This window comes from Anser brachyrhynchus (genome assembly GCF_964034855.1).
Source record: "Anser brachyrhynchus genome assembly, chromosome: 26".
NCBI lineage: Eukaryota > Metazoa > Chordata > Aves > Anseriformes > Anatidae > Anser > Anser brachyrhynchus.
In genome coordinates this window covers 1,759,341-1,781,238 of record NC_137719.1, presented here as the reverse complement: position 1 = coordinate 1,781,238, position 21,898 = coordinate 1,759,341, and the positions used below count along the sequence as shown (strand labels likewise).

The 21,898-nt window shown below is 44.0% G+C and overlaps 1 protein-coding gene across 1 annotated transcript in view; it reads right to left on the bottom strand.

The window, feature by feature from the left end:
* The window catches only part of ANTXR1 (ANTXR cell adhesion molecule 1), a 117,480-nt gene that overhangs the window by 7,075 nt on the left and 88,507 nt on the right, over positions 1-21,898 (bottom strand). The window contains exon 17 of the mRNA XM_080568166.1: positions 19,190-19,270. Coding sequence (XP_080424292.1) covers positions 19,190-19,270 — 81 coding nt within the window. The remainder of the gene's footprint in view (positions 1-19,189; positions 19,271-21,898) is intronic.

Here is a 21,898-nt window from a genome sequence, read left to right as displayed (position 1 = left end):
ACAGCGCCTCCTACTACTGTGCAAGAGGTAGTTCTGCAGGGCATCCAACGTGTGGAGGACAGATATACAGTTCAGGCTTCCTCCTTCTTTCATGTGAACTGACAGACAAAGGGAGTTCTTGTGTGTCATTGTTGGACATTTCTCTCACCCATGCAGAGGGAGATAAGAATGCCAGATATCAGTTTTGAGTCCAGAGTGGACTTTGGCACATGGCCTCAGAGGAGATGGAAGAGCCAACATCTCTTACGGAAGGAGAATTGTCATACTGAATGACAAAGACATATCCAGGAAACAAACTAATATGCCATTACACAGGAGAGACAGAAAATATTTTACTAGTGCCCTGAGTACCAATGCAAAGAAGACCCAGGGAGAAGAGATCTACTTAAATCAAAAATCTGGATGTTAAACGATGATTTCATCTTGCATCTAGTGATCTGACAACAGACACAAAAGTGCAGAGGTTGTGCTAGCCAGTGTAACCACAGACAAGTAATCCTAGAGCTCCAGAAGACCCAGCTTTCTCTGAACTGCATGGCAAGAGAGATGTTTTCCCACCTGCAATTACCAGAAGGGGTCCCTGATTCACGGCTGGGCTTTGTACCATGCAATTGCAATACAAAAACAAAACATCAGCATCATTAACCTCCATGATTCAGTGCTGTTTTATCTGGCAAAGTATCTGGATGAAGATCAAGTTGGCTGTTTAATCACCCATCCATTCAAGCGTTTACAGGGCTCTCCATTGCCAGCACAGTCCAACTCATCCCCCAGATAACAAGGGTTGAAGTGAACAGTAATAGACCCTCAAAAAGTCTGGGCCCAAATGTCTTGTTCAACTTTGGAGGTCTGGATGCAATGCCTGAGTGGGTATCTGAGGTACTACAGGTAAGAGGGGTGCAGGATCTCTCTACAACCAGTGGAAGCACAAGAACCTTCACATGACTATATTTTAGGAGACGTTCAACAGTCACCAGTTAGGAGCCCAAGCTCTCATCTAAGTGCCCAGATTTAGATGGAGTGGGTGTGGAAGATGGTGGCAGAACATCCAGGAGGCAGGAAATCAACCCACTTCCACTAAATGCTACTTTGGATCCTTAAACAGAAGTCACCTCTCATTCCGGAAGAAAAAGCTCCTGAATCAGATTGTACGACAGTTTTGAGAATAAGAGGAGCCAATTCTGTGAGCCTTTCTAGCAGGGAGACAGTAGCTAGAGATACAGAACGGATGAACAGAGGGAACAGGCTGTATATTAAAGGGCTGCTATGCTGAACGCCTTGGCTGGGTTTCACTTCCCTTTCTGCAGCCGCAACACTTCAGGGGGGAGAGTCACAGCTGTGCCTCAGAAGACAATTGGAGCAATATGGAAACATTATTACATCTGAAATTTAGTGGAATCAGCAAAATCTGTGAGGGCAATTCACTCCAGCATTTTATGTTGTTTTTCTAAAGAGTATTGCTCAGAGGCATATGCATAATGAATTCTGCATGGAGTGGCCTTGCTCTTTCGCCTTCAACAGCTGATTGTCTTAGGGATGTAGGCAGGCAGCACTGCCTCCAGGATAGCAAAACACTTGGCTGCAGGAGGCTCATCTGCACTGATCATGGGCCTGGCCCTGCCAACGCTTTGCACATGGAGTACTGTAGGGCTGCATGCTCGATCCAAGCTTTTCCCTTTGTTCTTCACATTTGGTTGACTGAGGAGCGCTGCTTGGGTTGGAAGAGAAGGTGGGGTGAGGGGGCATCGTGCTATCAAGGCCGCAGCACAGGGTGGCAGCTGCTGCATGATCAAGAGAGTGAGCTGAGCATTTGTGTCTCAAGAGGCTGATCTGGCAAGCAGAGGTGGAAAGAGCAGCGGATGCTTCAGCCACACTGTGGCATTTCCTAGGAATTCCACAGCCTTGCCCAAGCCACTTCCCACCACCTCCTGCCTCTCCTGCTGCTCATCTGGGACACCAGACCAGCCGGACGAGGGGCTGTCTCATCACGCATCACCGCCTGCCCAGAGCACTACCTGTGTGGCCCCTGGGTTGGGATGTGGCACACTGAACCCAGCTGGGGGGAACATGACTTTCTCCTGGGATGTGACTATTTTTTGTGCTAGGCAGCTAGCTCCCGGGCCCCCATCACAGAAGAACCCAGGTGAGGAAGCTTTTCTCTGGTTTCACCTCAGCCCTGCTGAGGAAGGAAAGGGAAGTCAGTCCCAGAGCAGCGGCATGCCCTCCACAGCACTGGGGAGGTATCTCTTTAACAGGGAAGATTGACCACATTTTTCTGAAGTTGAAAAATATTTCTGTTTCTCTTGGTTTCCTATCAAGCTGGAATGAATACCTGGAAAAATATCAATATTTTAAAATCATAAAACACTGGGACTGGCTTCTGAACTCCTGGGTTTGTGAAGAGACATTGGAAAAGATATGATCCTTAATGTTGTTTTGTATGGGTCATTTGTAATTCAAACTTTCCATAAACAATAACCTACTTTGTCCTGTTGTTATGTGGAATAGGAGAGAGAAAAATGAAAGTAAACACAAAAATAAAAAGCAAAGAGGAGAAAGAAGGAGAAAGAAAGAGAAAAAGAGAAATGAGGGGGGGGGAGCTTTGAAAATTAACCTGTGATTTGATACCTAATTCGGATTCAAGCACACACAAAACTTACAAGAGATAACAGCCAAATGAGTAACAAGAAAAAATTAAATACACGAAGAATTGCCACTGATCTCTGGAAGAGATAATTTACTAAAATGTAGCTATTTTAAAAGCAAAGCATATACATGGGTGGGAGAAACTAGTGCTGAATTCTCTAGGCCAAACCCTCCCCACCAAGGACTGATGGTGCTTTACTTGAACTCAGCCCAGGCCTGTACCTTCCAGGAACACCTGCGAGGCTGATGAGCAGGGAGAGGAGCAGGACTGCAGAGTGGGGGGTCCCAGTGCAGCTGACAGCAGCTCTGACCCTGTGGGGAGCGGGGTCGTGGCGGCAGCTCACAGCCCGCAGGAGCCACACAGCCCAGGCAGCCTCTCCGGTGGCTGCAGAGAAAACTCGCCTCCAGCTGGTATGGTGCTGATCCCTCTTGTGAAAGAGGTCTTTGCGCAGACACTTTACAAAACCTCTCTCTGAAAACGTGCTCTTTTGCGCCAGGACAAGGGTGATGCTGGGAAAAGAGCAGGGTGAGGATTCCCACCGCTTTCTTATCATTTGGGAAAAGCACTGGTCAGGGATCTCTTGGGCTCAAGGGGGTTTGCTACTCTGAACCTCCCCACCATCAAGATAACCCCAAAATCCCAGAGGGCTTCTGCTACATGACAGGATCCTGAGAGCTTGAAATATCGCTGCTTTCGTGACCTGAGCTGGCAGCACTTTTAAATCACACAAGGGTGTCTGGAGACAGTTTTAGGAAACTGTTAACTAGCTTCTGGGCTTTGTTACCAGCTGCTCTCAGTGAGATCAGTCTGTGTCAAATCCACTTGGTAATGCCAGGAAACACTGCCTTCTGTAGCAAGCACACTAATTACACAGCTACCTCTGTATCTGCTAGTCACCAAACAACTATTAAAACTGTCTCGTTTTGTGATAAAACATCACCGCAACAAAACCATTCCCATATGTCTCTCATTACACAGCCTTGAACTCAGTGTTGCTCATAAAACCTACCATTCCCAAGGCATTCCAGCCACCTTGTCCACTCACTAAATGATAAATTGGAGTCTTGATCTATTTTCTCCTAAAATTAGGAGGGAGAATTTCATTGATAAGAAGGAACTTTGGATAATTACTTCAATAGGCTTCTAATAACCTGGACTCTTATCATAGAGGCAGTGCTGAAAACTAGGGATTATTATGGTGTAACTTAAAAGACCATGTGAAAAGTACTGCAGAATGATAAAGTTTGGGGTAAGATCCAGAGCATTCTGTCAGGTCTCAGTACTGCAAGCCATGCTAGATGTAACTTTCTAACTGCCATTAAAGGAGTGGTACAAAATGGCATTTCCCTCTGAAACCAATAACGAAGTGAGATTTACCCCATACAAGAATGATAAACACATCACCAAAACTAGTGATCAGTGATCTCACACATGGCAAGTGAACTCCAGTTGTATCAGAGGCAGCTTCCTACACTTCAGATAGGCATCCTGTCTAAATTGAGGGGATACAGAAAAAGTATCTTTCTCTGATGTCTTAGGTATGGTTGCTCTATTCAGATGTTAAGGCAATGGTCTGTATTTGTACTTATATGATTCTGTTCTGTTCAAGCATTCCAAAAGCAAAATGTATTGAAGAATAAAAGAAAATACTTTAAACTTCATGAAGTATTGCAGTTTTCGCAGATCTTTCACAGAATTTGGAATAAGTAAGAGCTGTATAAGCTCAGTCATGTTGGCTTATGATTAACACTCACCTATACCTACACATAGTGCTGTGCATCTGAGGGCTTCACAGTGCAAAGAGTGGTTCTGCCAATTCAACCTCCAGTTGAAATCTTACTCAGAAACTTACTCATATCTTCTGGTCTGTGACTGGCTCTTCAGACCTACCACAACCCAGATAATACCCATTGCTCTGACAGTTTCTGCCACTTGATATCTGCAACTACATCACACAGGACTGAATGAGCTGGGGAACCTACTGAAAAGAAAACATTCAAACTCCTACAAAAAGTGAAACAAGATGATACAGGCTTCTACTTTGCCAAAATCAAGCGTGGGAATGAGTGTAATCTCATTCTTTGTCTTCTGCCAGAGTTTGGGAGCATGGCTCTTTCAGCAACGAGTGGGCATTTGTATGTCAGCAAACAGGCCTGATTACTTTTGCAGGAGCTAGTTTGGGCTTATTTACACTGTGGGATGGGTGTCATTTCCAGGAAGATCTGGTCATTCTTCCCATTGTCTTTCTGGAAAAGAGGTAGCTAGTCTTGGAGAAATGCTGAGTGACACATCAAAGACTCTGTCTCACACAGGACTGTAATTTTTCATCTGGAGGTTGAATAACAAAGTCTACTGGGTATGAGGAAAGGATTAAAAATCAAATGAAAAATGAAACATTACTTTGGCAGTGATAACTGGAACAACTAATCAAGGGCAGTGGTAAACATCCCTCTGGAGAGGAAAGAAGAGCCTGTAGGATCTATTCTTCTATAAATCAGTGATCTGGGAAAGACCTGTCTGAATGCAATTTGTCTTTGAGCAGAGAAGACAGGGCATGGTTGAGGACAGGATCTTCCACTATGTGCACAGGAGAAGAGCACAACTCAGTGGCGCTTTGTATGCTGTGTGACTCGGGAATTGCCTGTGCAGGGTAGAACTAATGGCTCAAGAAAACAGGAACTACTGTCTGTTGAATACTGTCCTACCAGTATTTAGTGAGAAATAATTGCCATCTCTGCAATCCCTGTTTGCTGGATTTTCCTGGGCTTCCTAGGCAAATCTGTGCCTGTCGAGGTAAAAGGCATATACTTGTAATTCTGCAATGAGACATGACTGGGACACTCCCCTTTATGAGCTGGCTACTCTCTAATTCATAAACAGAGGTCCAGCAGCTCGAGAGCCAGCTCTGGACTTTGTTTTTACAGTAACGAGCAGTCTGCTTTGCAGTAATCCTGCAAGCTGATGATCAGATCACTGGGCTTTTGGCTTCAGAGCTGTTAGTTCCAGGAAAAAGAGCTGATGTTTAGGTTAACTTTTCCATGGCTATTAATGGAAAACCACACTGCAATAATATGTGCAGAAAGGTTACAATTTTGTTCTCAAGCTCTGCAGCCTGTCAACAGAAACCTGTTAGCATAGATTTAACGATGGGTTAAACAACAGTTCCTTATCTGCGCCCATACATTTTTGAGTCTGCAGAAAGAATCATCAAGAAGAGGCAACACAGCAAGAGGTGTGTGAAGTCACGCGGAGGTCTTGCTTTTAAAGCATGGGAAAGCAGTTGTATCTCCTGCTTTCTGTTCTTTGTTTCAGAGGTTTTCTACTCATGATACCATGAAACAGCATGGCATGAAATCAGACAACTACCTTAAATCTTATCATCTCTAAAATAGACTGCTAATTCAAAATAAGGGAGCATCCAGGGGACTTCCTAGGATGGTAAGTCTTTCTCCTGCGCTTTGTGATGTCCAAAGCTGATTAATAATACATAGTACTGATTGTCTTGGCTACTCTGTAATGAAACAGACTTCTTGACTTTCAGTGTGACTTGCTGGAGGTTTGTGTGGCAGAATTTGCTTGTAAGTATCCACTTATGAACAAATAATTACAGCTTTTAGGGTGTTTTCATTGGATTTGTGCACTCCAAGCAAAGTCCCCAGCTAACCACTACATTCTTTCTCTGTTTTTTGACATCACTCTAATAATGCAGACTTAAGTTAAAAACAGTATCCCTATGTGCCAGCTACACTTAATAGGCTTTACAGTTCCTCATGAACCTGCTAACGGCCATGTTTATTGCAAGTGCATAATGGCTGATGACCAGCCATTGGTGCTAACACAAATAAAGTGCCTTTGTGTTCCCCATGGTCCACCTGGTCTCATTTTATGACTCCTCCAAAATACCACTTATGTGTTTGGAATTTGTAGTTATATTTAAAAAATGGGCCAGAAGCAGGGCCTGCAGCAATCAGAAGTTGCACGTGTGTGTGTGTCAGCAATGGCTGACCGCCAGTGCTGTGCTTCACCCTGTCTGTTGTGTGACTCACTGATACGATGTGAGCCACTCTGCCATCATGATGGTGCCTACACCCATTGTGCCTTCATCTTCTCAGTGGCCACCCCATCTTGTCAACCTGACACTGAATGCTCTTTTTGTTCTTTGTGCAGCCACATTTGCCTAGGGTCCTGCAAGTACCACATGCTCTCACATCCAAGATGAGGGCCTGACCAGGCAAAAACAAGGATTGAATTAAGCTGCAGTTTAAGTCTTCTCTTTCTGTGCCTTGGACTACAGGTAAAGCATCTGCTGTTGGTGCTTTTGTTTCTGGGTAGCTTTGCATGCCAAGCAAATCCCTGAGGGTCCTTGGATGGCTGATGTAAGACCTAGGGTTTCCCTCACAAGTTCTCAATAAAGATGGGCCCAGACACAGTCCAAATTTTTCAGCTGCTCATTTTTAGGAATTTATTGCAATCCCACAGGTACCAATGACCTCGCTTTCCCTTAAGGATAAGGAGGATAAGTCCAGCACTCTGTTGGCAGCTGCATGGGGGAAACATGACATTTAGTCAGTGAAGAAACACACATGGCAGAGAGGGGCTTCTGGACATCTGTCACAAGGTGATTCTCTCTGTATCAGAATACTCCCCTTCCTCTTATAGGAATTTCACTTTCTATGTTTTTATTCATATTCTCAGAGCATAAACACCTACTGAACATACGTGCAATGTTTTCTCTGAGAAAATACAAGCCTAGACACTTTTCTACATCTGGCATCCTGGTCCCTCAATTCCCCCACAGCACAGCATTGTCATAATTTTGCTGCTCCAGTAAGGGTTTTATTCCAACAGTTAATTTATTCACCCCACAGCTGCAGAACTACTCATTCCATGCAGAGGAAAGTTTGAACTATGCTGTTCCATTGGCTTGTTTTGCCTTCTGCTTTTAAAACAAACTAGGAACCCCTTTTGTTTCTCATCTCATTAAATGGGAAGGCTGCCCTTTCTATGAGCCCTGCGGAGGAATATTCTCCACATAGAGAGCCTGCCCAGTCCCTCACTGCTCTAGAAAGCTCAAGTCAGCATTGAAGTGGGGTAATTCCTTGCCTCAATTCAAATCACACTTTAAAACAAAGCTCAGTAAGTGTGACAGTTCCAGCGCTGCACTAAAAGCCTGACCAACCCTATTTCACACACAGTTTCTCAGAGAAGCAAAAAGCAGTTGTGAGTTTGGGGGTAGGGAGAGTGGGAGTGGATGAGAACCCGGAGCAGAAACTCAGGCACTGACCTTCATATTGAGAAGAAGTGGTCCCAAGCTAGAGGGAGAAACCCACGCCACCACCTGTATGCCTGCACCCAGACAGCTGTCCTCTGGCAAACAAATATATTCACACACCTCTATAATGTCAAGGAACAAGCTCCCAGGTTATGTGGCAGCATTGTCCTTCTCTTTGTAGTTTAGATTTCATTTCCTTCCATTTCAGCACTTTGTGGGGCGAAAGATGATTAGTTATTTCCAAGAGAGGTCTTTAAAAGTGCACAGCTTTCTCCAGAAGCCAGGGAAAGTCATGGAAAGGAGGCTTCATTTTCTGAGAGTCTGAATTTGCCAGAGATAAGAAGAGATTTAAATTCCTCAAGTAGCAGAGCAGCCAGTGCTAATCTCCTCTGTGGAACACCCAATTATGTGAAGCAGATTAAAATATTTTCAATTTTTTTTAAAGCTTACAAATGGTGAAAAGAAGGAAATTTTACTGTAAGGAGGTAATTATTCAGGTTGCTTTTTTTCTTCCACTGCATTTTTTAGACATTACAATGTGTGCCCAGTCAGCAAGGAGTGCCCAGGTGCGCTCGCCCATGAACTGAGAATCATGGTTTGCTGAAACAGATAAACTATGGCATGGGTACCAAAGAGAATGTGTGGATAGACTTGGCAAAGCTAGCTCCTGATTCCCACTAGTTTCTTGTGACACCTGAGTATGCAAAAGAAAAATGGGTCCTGGCACACTATGCAAAAAAGACTGTCATACTATCTGAGCACCATACAGATCTAAAATGTGTAAACTTGACCCTCCAAACTGGGGGGAAGTTTCGATCTGCCAGAGGGCAGGAAGGCCCTGCAGAGGGACCTGGACAGGATGGATCGATGGGCTGAGGCCAATGGGATGAGGTTAAACATGGCTAAGTGCCGGGTCCTGCACTTTGGCCACAACATCCCCAAGCAGCGCTACAGGCTTGGGGCAGAGTGGCTGGAAAGCTGTGCAGAGGAAAAGGCTCTGGGGATGTTGGTCGATGCTCACCTGAACATGAGCCGGCAGTGTGCCCAGGTGGCCAAGAAAGCCAACGGCATCCTGGCTTGTATCAGGAATAGTGCAGCCAGCAGGACCAGGGAGGTGATCGTCCCCTTGTATTCTGCTCTGGTGAGGCCACCTTGAGTACTGTGTTCAGTTTTGTACCCCTCACTACAAGAAGGACATCGAGGCCCTGGAGCATGTCCAGAGAAGGGCTACGAAGCTGGGGAAGGGCCTGGAACACAAGTCCTGTGAGGAGCGGCTGATGGCACTGGGGTTGTTTTGTCTGGAGAAGAGGAGGCTCAGGGGAGACCTTATTGCTCTCTCCAGGTACCTGAAAGGAAGGTGTGGGGAGCAGAGGATCGGCCTCTTCTCGCAGATAACTAGTGATAGGAGTAGAGAGAATGGCCTCAAGTTGCACCAGGAGAGGTTTAGGTTGGAAACAAGGAGACATTTCTTCTCAGAAAGAGCGGTCAGGCATTGGAACGGGTTGCCCAGGGAGGTGGTGGAGTCACCGTCCCTGGGGGTGTTCAAGGAAAGGTTGGACCTGGTGCTCAGGGACATGGTTTAGTGGGTGACAGTGGTGGTAGGGTGATGGTTAGATCAGATGATCTTGGAGGTCTTTTCCAACCTTAATGGTTCTATGCTTCTATGAAATCCTGAATCTGTACTATAGCACCACATTGTAACTATCCACAGGTGACTGTGCAATCCCAGACGCATATCTGCAAATAGAGCTATCCCTTCCCACAGCCATGACACTTGCTAATACTTTAAATTCATTACTGATTTCCATCTTTTGTTTTCACAGGTGTTTTGGGAAGGAAAATGCATTGGATTAACCTCATCTAGAAGACAGGAGAAGCCTCTGAGATGTGTACTGTGTTCAGTTTTGGGCACCTCACTACAAGAAGGATGTTGAGTTGCTTGAGCGTGTGCGGAGCAGAGCAACAAAAATGGTGAAGGGACTGGAAAACATGAGGTATGAGGAGCAGCTGAGGGAATGGGGGCTGTTTCGTTGGGAGAAGAGGAAGCTGAGGGGAGACCTCAGTGCCCTCAACTACCTATAAGGAGATTTCAGCGAGGTATGTTGGTCTCTTTTCTCAGGTGAAGCGAGGAAATGCCCTAAAGTAACACCAGGGGAGGTTTAGATTGGATATCAAGAAGAATTTCTTCACAGAGAGGGTGGACAAATATTGGAATATGCTGCCCAGGGAAGTGGTGGAATTGCCATCCCTGGAGGTATTTCAGAGACGTGTAGATGTGGCACTTACGGACATGGTTTAGTGGTGGTCTTGTGGCATTATGCATCAGAAGTTGGTCTTGATGATCTTAAGGGCCTTTTCCAACCTAAATGATTCTGCGATTCTATGAAGGTGATTAAGCAGCTTGGCCGAGATCAGTGTGTGTGTTGGTGCAGAGACCAGAGCAGCTCCAGGCTCCCAGCAGTGCCCCAACCTCCGAGCTTCTAGATGCTGTATGAGAACTTCCCACAGACCTCCAGCTCAACTGCACATCTTAGAGCTATAATTATAATAGCAGGGTACAAATCAAAGGGGCTATCCGTCTTAAGATGGCTTAAGACTCTTGGAGCGATAGTGAAAAGGGTTGGCAGCCCTCTGCTGTCCCCTGTGGCACAGCTGTGTAGAGGTATGCTCCAGGCAAGCAGCAGCAGACACATGCTCAAGTGACTCTCACAAAACACAGTGGGACTTAACAAGCAGCACAAAGTCCTTTCTTGGCAGATTTGGGTCCTTCACAAGGAACAGTCATTTGGGATGAATGACTGATATAATCCAGAGCGGTCATCTGAATTCCTTAGGCTGCACAAAACATTCACAGTGAAGCCTGAAATCAAGTTAATCTGAGGTTTTGGCATTTCACTGTAATATAAAAACATTAGGGTGATCACAGGGCAGAGAGAGTTTTGTAAGCTTTTGTTGAAAAACAGTGCTTTTCTGTAGGGAAGATTCATGCAATTTGGCTGTAAACTGGTCGTATTTCATACACTGCCTGTTCTGCTTATATTAAGATTTTTTTTTTTTGGTCAGCACATGCACACAACACACACACACAAACATCCTTCCTTTCATTGTCAAAAAGACCACTTATGATTACTTTAATGGGGACATTTTCATGGATTTTGTAGCCTCATCCTCTCGTCTTAACTAACCACAATTTATACCAGAACCATATCACTGAGATCTAACAAGAGATGTGATTTGACTGGCAAACATGCAAGTCTATACTAATTCTGGAAAAAGCTCCTCTCTGCATCTGTGTTAATTTTGGCAGAATATATCTTTACACATAATTACACATGATTTCATTGTACTTTTTTCCATATTTTACCTATCTATATCTATGTTTACAAATAACACAAAATGAAATTGTGATTAATACTATGCAATACAAAATTAAAAAATGATTTGCTCTCAAATTGAGATGTTCCTGGCCAAATCTGAGCTTGACATGCATTTTAATAATCTCCTCATAAACTCCTGACAGAATGTTGTTTATCATGGAAATGCAACCGACACACTTAAGGCACAATCATTATTTAGATCCCACAATTAGTGAGCACTTTGCATAGATAAGTGCTCCTTTACTTTACTATAACAGTGATAAAGTTTTCTTTAAAATTATGTATTTTTAAATCACCCTTATCTGTTGATGTTTAGAATGTAAAAATAACTTCATTAATGCTGACAAGAATGCAAACCTAGTCTCTCGAAAATGTGAGAAGACCACAGGAATCCCATGTGACTCTGACTTCCTTGCCTTATTGGAAACATCTGTGTCTATTGGTAACCTCGACCATTTCCAGGTTTGACTCCAAGAAAAGAATTTCACAACCTTTTTGTGCATCTCAGGCTCTCTGGGAGCACTTCAGTCAGGTCCTGAACATGCCTTTCTCTTCCTTTTGCTTTGGAAGAAAAGATTCAGTGTAATAAGCCTTCTGCAAACCAGACCAGAGTTTGCTTCATGGTTTGTTCTTGCGAATGCAGATAGGCACGTGGCCAATTGTTCCAGACATAACAACATGTTGATCAGGACCAGACACTGATAATAATTGCTGTAGATTTCATAGAGCTATAGTGGTCAAAGCCAGGTAAGACACGCTATGGGCAAGCATCTTTCTGGCAGTTCTGCTTGAAGAAAGCTCAGCATTGTCCAGGAACACCTAACCCTAACTCCATGCCAGAGATGGTGATCCTGCAGGCAGGAAGGTGTGGCAGGAGACGCTGGGCAGCCCCAAAAGCAAGGTGCATTGCCCAGGCAAAGCAACCTCAATGGGAGACAGGAGCTCAGGAGCAGCACAGTACTTCAGCTGTCCTGCCTTCAGATCCAGCACGTCCATCTCTCCTAGGGTTGGCATTTCCTGCACCAGCTTGGCACATCTAACACAAAGCTACACACTGAACGCTGTGCACCCCAGGCATCACGTGTGTTTTCTTAAGCTTGTATGCAGGTTCTGCAAGGTTAAGGACTGAACCTAAAGTCTTCCAAATTAGAAGGATCCCTTGATCAAGGCACAGTTTTGCCAGAGTTCATCTTTTACTCTGGCAACTGGTACGATTGGTAAAAATCCCCTAAGCTCCATTTTTAGGCAAACCCAGCTTTCTTACTGTGTACAGCACCTAGTTATTTTGATGACTGTACCTTTTGCAGTGAAGAAACAGTCCTAATATAAGGCATCCCAACGTTGATTAAAGGGTTCAGGGCATGAACAGACAAAAGGCGGTGAGAAGGGATTGTATGAGGTCACACAGAGGAGGAGGAGGACTGGAATCTAAGCTTTCATCCCCACGTTATCCACTGCAATGTATATACATTGCAAATTTATTAGTCACTACCCTTGAACCAATGTGTTGTTACAGACTAATGTGAACTTTGGGGCAGGGGACATCTTTCTTGGTGATTCTCTGTGGTACCTAGGAAGTTGTGTGGGCTACAGCAGATAAACAGTAACAATTAGTCAACACAGTGTTTGAAGCCGGAGCCATGTTCCATTCTACGCAAGCGATCTTTTTGAACAGCTCAGCTAATGTGCTGGCAGTGGATAAAGTAACTGATTATAGCAAGGGATTGCTTATATATGAAAGTGATGTAACCCTGGGATTGAGTCCAATTCCTTTTCAGGCTCCAAAGCAAACAGAGATTCATTTCAGTTACAACTTTTCATCTTTTAGCTTTACTTTTTTAAGTTGACCATTGGGTGAGTTAAGGTGCCCATATGACAACACCAAGGGTCTGAAATCTGGTTCCTTCTTTTCTGCAGGTAAGAGAAGGAAGGAAGTGCAAATTGCTTTCGAAACATCTCCTTCTCATAGCTCTTAGGAATATCATATGATCAAAGGCTCCTGTCTGCAAATTTCAGGCAACTTTTTACTAGCCATTAGTTTTCCCTGCAAAGGTTAGAATATTTATCTAACTTGAGAATGCACTATGTGGTGGGGCTTTAATCTGGTGGCTCCTTTTGAGGCTGCTGGTTTCTCTAGGCTGTTTTGCTAATCACTGGTTCTCTCATTCCTAGGGTATGTCCATGTTGCAAAGACTGCTGTGGCTGGTAGTTCACATCTAGCTGGCAGCATGGGCATGCTAGTCTGCTGCTAAGCACTCTGGAGTTTTTATTTAGCACGTGTCCTGAAGTCTATGCTGTGTGGCTGCACAGTATGGCCAAAACTGAGCTAGTTAGTCTGACACTGCCTTGGGTGATTGCCAGGCAGACAAAACAGAGCACCCAGCCCAGACTCCCTTGCCTAGCATCCCTGCAGAAAACCTGGGATGGAGTGATGGGTGGCCTGGTCTTCCGCAGAATGGCAGATTGCTCACATCATGCTCTGTGAGCTACTACAGCTGTCCTTGCAGAAGGAAATTATACTGAGGTAGCAAAGGAAATGGATTCAGTCTGCATACATCCAGCTTTGTGCTGAGGGTGGATGCTTGCTTCAGCTGGTAGTGTGATGAAGGGCAGAACTGCATTTGGGAACCCCAAGATACCCTCTTCATCCTTGCTTTGGAGTCATCCCTTCAAGGCACAAAACTCCTGCTTTTCATAGGCAGCTTGGGGTTGAAAGCCCCTGTGATGCCAGGAAATGAGAGCTTTTCCGCCCTTTTCAGTGCTTTTGCAATACTCAGAATCCAGTTTTTGTTTGCAGAGACAACACTCTGTAAAAGGATGGCATAGCAATGAAGTTGGGCAGAGTCAGGAAAAAGCTGGAAAGCTGCAGCTGCCTTGCCTTGTGTTTCAATAACTCAAAGCCCTGCATATAGCTGCCTGAAGCTTTCTGTCTTCTGCAGCTGTCAAGGCTGGGCTTGCACATGGCTCCAGTCTATCAGGGCTGAAGTTTCAAACCAGCTGTGCCTCCACTTTAAAAAAACAAAACCAGCTTATAGTTGCCAGTACCATCTGTGATTCGGCCCCCTTTACTGACAAGCTGGATAGAGCACTCTTTTACCTATACTTCCCAGTAAAACAGTCTCAAACCCAAATTTGCCAGTGGACAGCTATGAAAACCTGCAGACTCGTAGCTATTTGCCCATGCTGAAGATTTCACAATCTGCTGAGGACCAAGTCTGTCCTTGCTGTGCCACCAGTCCACACTGCCTGGTCCAAGGCAGCTATCTGGAATCCCTTGGAGAGGCCACAGGAATTTACAGCTGACCTCACCATTGCCAAAACCACTCTAACAGCTCTACCCTGCTGGATATTCAGTGTTGGCAAACTCTACACTGGAAACACATGGCTGAGGTAGCCTCTAGGTGTCTGCGTGTGAATGTGCAGGGCTGCCTGTGTGTGAACATCCTACAGCATCTCTGGCATGAAGAGCATCCAAACCTGTTGGATACAGCCACTTGGACTCGGTCTGCATGTTGAGTCAAGGAGGTGCCATATCTCAGATCACTGTGTCAACAAGCATCTTCATCACACTGGCTGTCAGCTGCCAGACATACCCTATGCTTAGCTGTATACCTAGCATGGGACCAGGTGTATAAACGTGCCTGCTAAGTGACCCAGTAAACAGAAGTTGCACCCATCATAAAATGCAGGAGTGGTCCTGTCTTTATACAGTGAACGACTGAAACGCTGTTGCTGCAGTTGTTGCTAGGAGGCAAACAGATGCCAAGAACCATGTCACGGGCTCGATGAAGAAAATGACAAAGGGATTATTAAACATCCACTTCAGAGAAGGGGCTATGTTTGTAAGTGATACAGAGGCACTCTTAGTACTTGCATGGGTAGGAATTTCCCATCCTTACAAAGAAATGCAACAGTTCCTTTCCTTTTCTGATTGTCTGATAGACACTGGTTTGTAAAAAGATTTTCTGTGGGATTGCTCCTTTTCCTTGCATTTTTATTTTTATTTTTTTCAAGGAAAGCAAACCATTCACACAACTCCAAGCTATCTTCATTCAAGGCACTGACAGCTGTAGTTGACACTGGCAGATGATTCCATGCTGCTGTCTCCATCAGTTCAGTACTGACCTTCCCACTGCATTTCCAACCACACCAAAACAGTAATATGTTTTATGAGATAATATTTGATGTTTGCTGGCCAGGCAGTAGCCACTAGCCATAAGGTAGCCGGAATCATGCAGCCTTTGTATCATTGGGCTTGGACATGGACTTAAATTTATCTTAGAAAAACAGTGGTCCTGAGAAGAATAGAGTGAGATTGGTTAGGATTAAATAAGTGTTAGACTCTCCTCATTTTGTGTGGTGCAAATTTAACACCTATTTTTGCAACCTTTTGCTATTTTTGCAACCTTTTGTTTTTCTTTTTGACTAATTTTTCTTCCAAAGCACAGTCATAGTTTGAGGTTGTTCAGTTGAAAGAAATCACTTCCCAGTCTCTTGCACAGAAGCCTCTAGGTATCGTAAAGCTAAAATGACCTTCTATGTCTACAAAGCAAAAAGTTAGGTATGAGAGCCAAAACCAGCACCCAAATCACAGAGAATATCTACGGCAAGATGAGAGATGACTCAGAGATCTCAAAGCCAAACCCAGTGCTTGAAAGCTAGATTCTTCTCCCTGCTTTATATCCAAAGTAAGGAAACAAACAAACAAACAAATAAAAATAATAATTAAAAAAATAAAAGAAAAAAAAGCCCACATAATTGCTGATACTACCTAATTCTGTCATTTCAGCTGTGTAAACTACTGAATGCCACTGCCATTTTGCCATTTTACTGTTTTCTAATGGGTTCTCAGATTGCTTTTGCCTCTTCCACTGATGGTGACATCACCTGGCTGTTACGTCACTACTACAAGGGAATAAACACTAACTGCTCACTGAAGTCTGAAACTGATTAAAACCATCAAGATGATCATGTATGTTTATTCAGAGAAGACCAACACTCAGGCGCATAGTTTTGTTTACATGAGAGAAAAGGGCTGTCTAACCTCACAGAAAGCCAGAGAAGCTCCTTATACCTACACATGGAAGTGCCCAAACATTTCCAAGTCTTCCAGGAGTCATTTGAGAGAAACAGATATTTTTGCAGCTAGAGGCCTGGGTGCATTTTCAGCCAGTTTCTTCTTCACACTAAATTACATTTGCACCCAAATCAGAGACCCTTTACAGCATAGCAGAATCGTAAAGAGCTTAATTTGCTTTGAGTCTGGATCATGTAACACATATACGAGCTAATTCTGCTGTTACTTATGCTGACAGGACACAGATCTGCATGTCTAAGAGCGACATCACCAAAAGAAAGGGTGCCTGCTGTCATATATTGCTGCTAACATTATCAGCTTCAGTTAAACTGCTCTGGATTTTCCCTAGTATAAATGGAAGTGGCATCTTTCACATAAGATAATTTTAACTCTTCAAGTAAAAGAAAAAATATTCATAGAAGTGGCATTCTTCAAACCCTGATTTCTGTGGGAAAATTGCACAAAAGTTGCCAGGCATTAGCAAAGTATATATTATGAACTTTTCTCTCAGAAATCAGTTTCACACTAAGTGAAGATACTTTAGCAAGTTTTCCCCTTGAAGGAAGAAAATATTACTTCAGCGACCTGGACGATGGAACGGAGTGCACCCTCAGCAAGTTTGCTGACGACACAAAGCTGGGAGGAGTGGCTGGTACCCCAGGGGGTTGTGCTGCCATTCAGAGGGACCTCGACAGCCTGGAGGGTTGGGCCGACAGGATCCCCGTGAAATTTGACAAGGGCAAATGCAGGGTCCTGCACCTGGGGAGGAATAACCCCAAGCACCAGCACAGGCTGGGGGCTGTCTTGCTGGAGAGCAGCTCTGCAGAGAGGGACCTGGCAGTCCTGGTGGACAGCAGGCTGACCAGGAGGGAGGCAGCAATGTGCCCTTGTGGCCAAGAAGGCCAATGGGATCCTGGGGTGCATTCGGAAGAGAGCTACCAGCAGGTCAAGGGAGGTGATCCTTCCCCTCTACTCAGCACTGGAGTATATCTACTCCACACCTGGAGTATTGTGTCCAGTTCTGGGCTCCCCAGTACAAGAGGGACATGGAGCTGCTGGAGTGAGTCCAGAGGAGAGCTATGAAGATGATGAGAGGACTGGAGCACCTGTCATACGAGGACAGGCTGAGAGAACTCGGCCTGTTCAGCCTGGAAAAGAGAAGGCTGAGGGAAGACCTCTTTAATGTATAAAAATATCTGAGGGGAGGGTGTCAAGAGGATGGAGCTGGTCTCTTTTCAGCTGTGCCCAGCGACAGGACAAGAGGCAACGGGCACAAACTGAAGCACAGGAGGTTCAAGCTGAGTATGAGGGGGCGCTTCTTTACTGGGAGGGTGACAGAGCTCTCGGACAGGCTGCCCAGAGAGGTTGTGGAGTCCCCTTCTCTGGAGACATTCAAAACCTGCCTGGATGCCATCCTGCGCAATGTGCTCTAGGTGATCCTGCAGGCAGGGGAGTCGGACTAGATGATCGTCAGAGGTCCCTTCCAACCTCAGCCATCCTGTGATTTCTGTGTGATTTCTGTGGTTACATTTTTTTATTCACAAAGGCTTACGGATCTTGCATTCAATGGAAAACCTTGCAGGGAGCCAAATGTTACAGGACTATGATTCTCCACCAAAAAATTATCTTTTCGTTTCATGTCCAGTTGGATTTCCTGAAACCTTCACAATGCTACCCAGTTACTCATGCTTTGGTCCAACTATATTCCTGAAGCAACTCCAACCTCCTTTGTCCATTTATGTCAGAGGTATGTAAAATGACCAGGTGTGACATTCATGTAGTAGGCATATTTCACCATGAGGGTGATCAAATTTTGGGCTCAGGGAGATACTGAATCTCGAACCTTGGAAACAGTAAAAATTGCATTGGGCACAGCCCTGGGCAAGTGACAATCAAAACTGTGAGGAGTTGGGGGATGTCTTATGGTTACCACAGGGCTTTCCAGACCTGCTGCGCACCCTGAGCACATGTAGAGTTTGTGATGCTCAGGCTCTCCCTTCCCAGCCAAACATCCCTGCAAGTCTGCAGAGTGTTTGGAGCTGACCACAGCACTGAGTATGTGCTGCCTACGTTACTGCCCAGCCAGGTACCTCTAGAGATAGCTGGGGATATCTTCAGACTGGAATGATTTTGGAAGCACACAGGCATTTAATTCCACTGTAAAGGAGGAGATTAATACTGTGGAGATGAGAGGTAGCTCTGTAGTACCTTGCTGTTGTAAAGAGTATCATCCCCACAAAGTGACATTAGTCCATTCTATTCAATGGCTTCTGTTTCCACCCAAAAGCATGTATTAATGTATAGAAATTTGCATGAGCCCGTTTTTTACTGGAAATATATGAGAACATTTCATTCTTCTCATGCAACAGTCCAATTCTCCTTCTGGAGACCTTGCTCTATAAAAATGCCCATGAAGTTTAAATTTATGTAGAAATATATATAGATTTATGTCTTTTCAGAGTTTTACTCCAGAATTTAACATTTTAATGAATGAAAGTATGTAGAAATATCTCTTACTATTTATTAGAATTTATTACACGTCTAAAAGTAAGTCTGTACTGGGCCCCTAGATGGGTATTTCTGTCATTGCACAAAGACAGTTTTTACGCTTGAAAATATATCGGTCTGAAACTGCATGAACTGCAAGTTACAAACAAAGCTGATAAAATGTGACTGAATGTTTGTTTCTGAGCTGTCATGAGCATGTCTGCCTCATCATGGAAAACTAATCACAACACTTAGGTAACACTTGTAAAGGCAGACAGAAGTTTTAGATGGATTTTATTTTTCCCAAGAAATGTCTTGAGGCACGGTACCTTGTCTCCTGGCTGTGGGCGCATCACAGATACACGGTCGTAACCTTTCCGCAGCAAGACCCAGAGAGCATCCAATTTTCCCTGCAATCAAACGACATGCAGTGTGTTATCTTAAATGTAAGAACAAGTGAGCTGTGCAAACTGCAGCTTAAACATGCACATTTTTTCCTTAACCATTTGCTGTGCCTGTACTAGGTATCTCCTCTGGCTGAGAGGCTGACCTCCAGTCCTAAGTGGCCACTGTGACATATTACAAATAATTTTATGTATCAAAACACAGAAGCTCACTTCCCTGAGAGCTTGGGTTTTTTGGCTGATATTGAACTTCAGTGTCTGTGAAGGTAAGACCCCCTGACAGTCAGGGTATTTATAAGGTCTCTCTGTGGCAGTGGTTCTCCAGTATCTAATTAAAGAATCTATACACTCAATGCACACTCTTCCTTTCACAGGGGTATATATGGCAACTTTCTCTTCTCTGTTCAAGAAAATGCTAGGGCTGTAATCCTCTCTGAGACCTATATTCCTCAACCACCGTGTTGAGCCAATGGTTCAAAGCTTTACTTGGGAATTGGAGGGATTCAGGGGTGGAGACAGACAGACAGACAGAATAACTGCATAGATCTTGTTTCCATAGGACACTGGGAAAAAGACTTCCTAAGGTGAGAGCCAGGAAAGTCTAATTCTCAGAGGAAGAACCAAGAAAGTCCTCTGTCCGACTCCTGCATTTGGACAGCACAGCCTCTTCGACCTGAAGGAAGCCATCCTTGTCTCTGAATCCATCTGAATCCATCCCTCCAACTGAAAACAATCCCTCTGAACGCATCTTTCCTCCTACATCAGAGCTCATTGAAGCTTTTGGTCTCCTGCCCCCTCTGACAACTGAAGAAATAAATACCTTTTTTGGTCATTTTTCCTTTAAGAAACTAGAGGGAAAACTGCAACTTTCCATGGAATAAAAAAGTCCTTCTTACCCCACAGTCCTAATTTCCATCAGTCTACTGAGCTTTCTTGGGAAAAGACAAGAGCTTCAGCTTGGGTCACTTTCTGTTTGGGAACTGCTTTGCAACTGAAGCACAAAGTAACTTGGAGACAAAAAAAAAGTTCTGGAGGCAAATAAAGCCTTGGGTCCTACTAGATATGAAGTCCAGAAAGTAGAAACAATGACAGATGTAGATGAGAAATGAAAGAAGGCATAGTTCCAGCCACTGCCTGAAAAAAAATGCATTCTCTTCCTGAATTAATGGTTAGGTCAGCGCTGTATTGGCCCCAGTCTAGGGAATGACCTGATACCTAGATTGCTCTTGAGACCTGGTACATTGTCAGTCAGAGGCAGTTTTGTAAGCTGCCTATAAATGCAAGCTGCCCTCAGGCCTCAAGACAAAGTCTAGAAAAATGTGCTGGGGAGACAATATTAAGTTGCCTCAATTTAGGAGGCACCTGTGGTTTCTTTTTGGCAGGACCAGTTGTTGCTTCAACCCCAGACTTGAGGTATGTCCTGCAGGTGAGTTTTCATGGATGAGCAGTGAATTGAGCCTTGTCTCATGGTCCTTTATGTATAGTTGTGTAGAGAGTGCTAGTGGTCTTTTTGAAGTCATCTGAGTACTATAAATGTTCTGAGGAGGAGAGAACAGGTAGACATAGACAGAACCTGAGGTAGAAATAGGGGTTGAATGAAAGCTAGTAACCAAACCAAAGCATAGACAGCTGTGTGGCTGGCTGTAGCAGGGAGCACATCCTGAACCAAATTAAGACAAATGGCACAGAACTTTATGATCCTTCACTTGCATCTATGTTTTGTGCTGTCCCTCCCTCTGTCAGATGAACTGAGGATTTGGCAAGGTTCATGAGAAATTTTTAGACTTGTCTTGCTCCTTGGTTTATTTGCACTGACCTTTCAAACTGGTGAAATGATATTTAAAAAAAATAAATGCAGTTGGCATCGTGATAAGAAGTAACTTCAGCAAATAAGAATAACATTAACAGTAACAATAATAATAACAATCTGTTAAGTGTCAGCAACTGTATTTGGCAGTAAACAAAGCCCTAGAGCATTTCAAGCGGCAATCTATCCACTCTGTTAACAGCTGTCTACGTACCATATGGATGCTACCCTGGAGATTGGATGTAAAGGGAAGAAAAACTCCATCAGACAAACTGGCAAAAGGCTGAACACTCCAAGTAAGGCTGGCACTTGTGCTGTGTGGAGAAAAGGAGGCCCGTGGGCCAGCAAGATGACTGGCCCTAAAATGTGAATTTCCTGGCTCTTTGTCAGAATCAAGCTACCTTGTTTCACTGCTCCTCAGATTTAATTCCTTGCACTCCTCTTTTACCAAGGATTTTTTTTTCTTTCTTTTTTCTTCTCTTTTCTTCTCTTTTCTTTTCTTCTCTTTTCTTTTCTTCTCTTCTCTTCTCTTCTCTTCTCTTCTCTTTCTTTTCTTTTCTTTTCTTTTCTTTTCTTTTCTTTTCTTTTCTTTTCTTTTCTTTTCTTTTCTTTTCTTTTCTTTTCTTTTCTTTTCTTTTCTTTTCTTTTCTTTTCTTTTCTTTTCTTTTCTTTTCTTTTCTTTTCTTTTCTTTTCTTTTCTTTTCTTTTCTTTTCTTTTCTTTTCTTCTCTTCTCTTCTCTTCTCTTCTCTTCTCTTCTCTTCTCTTCTCTTCTCTTCTCTTCTCTTCTCTTCTCTTCTCTTCTCTTCTCTTCTCTTTTCTCTCTTCT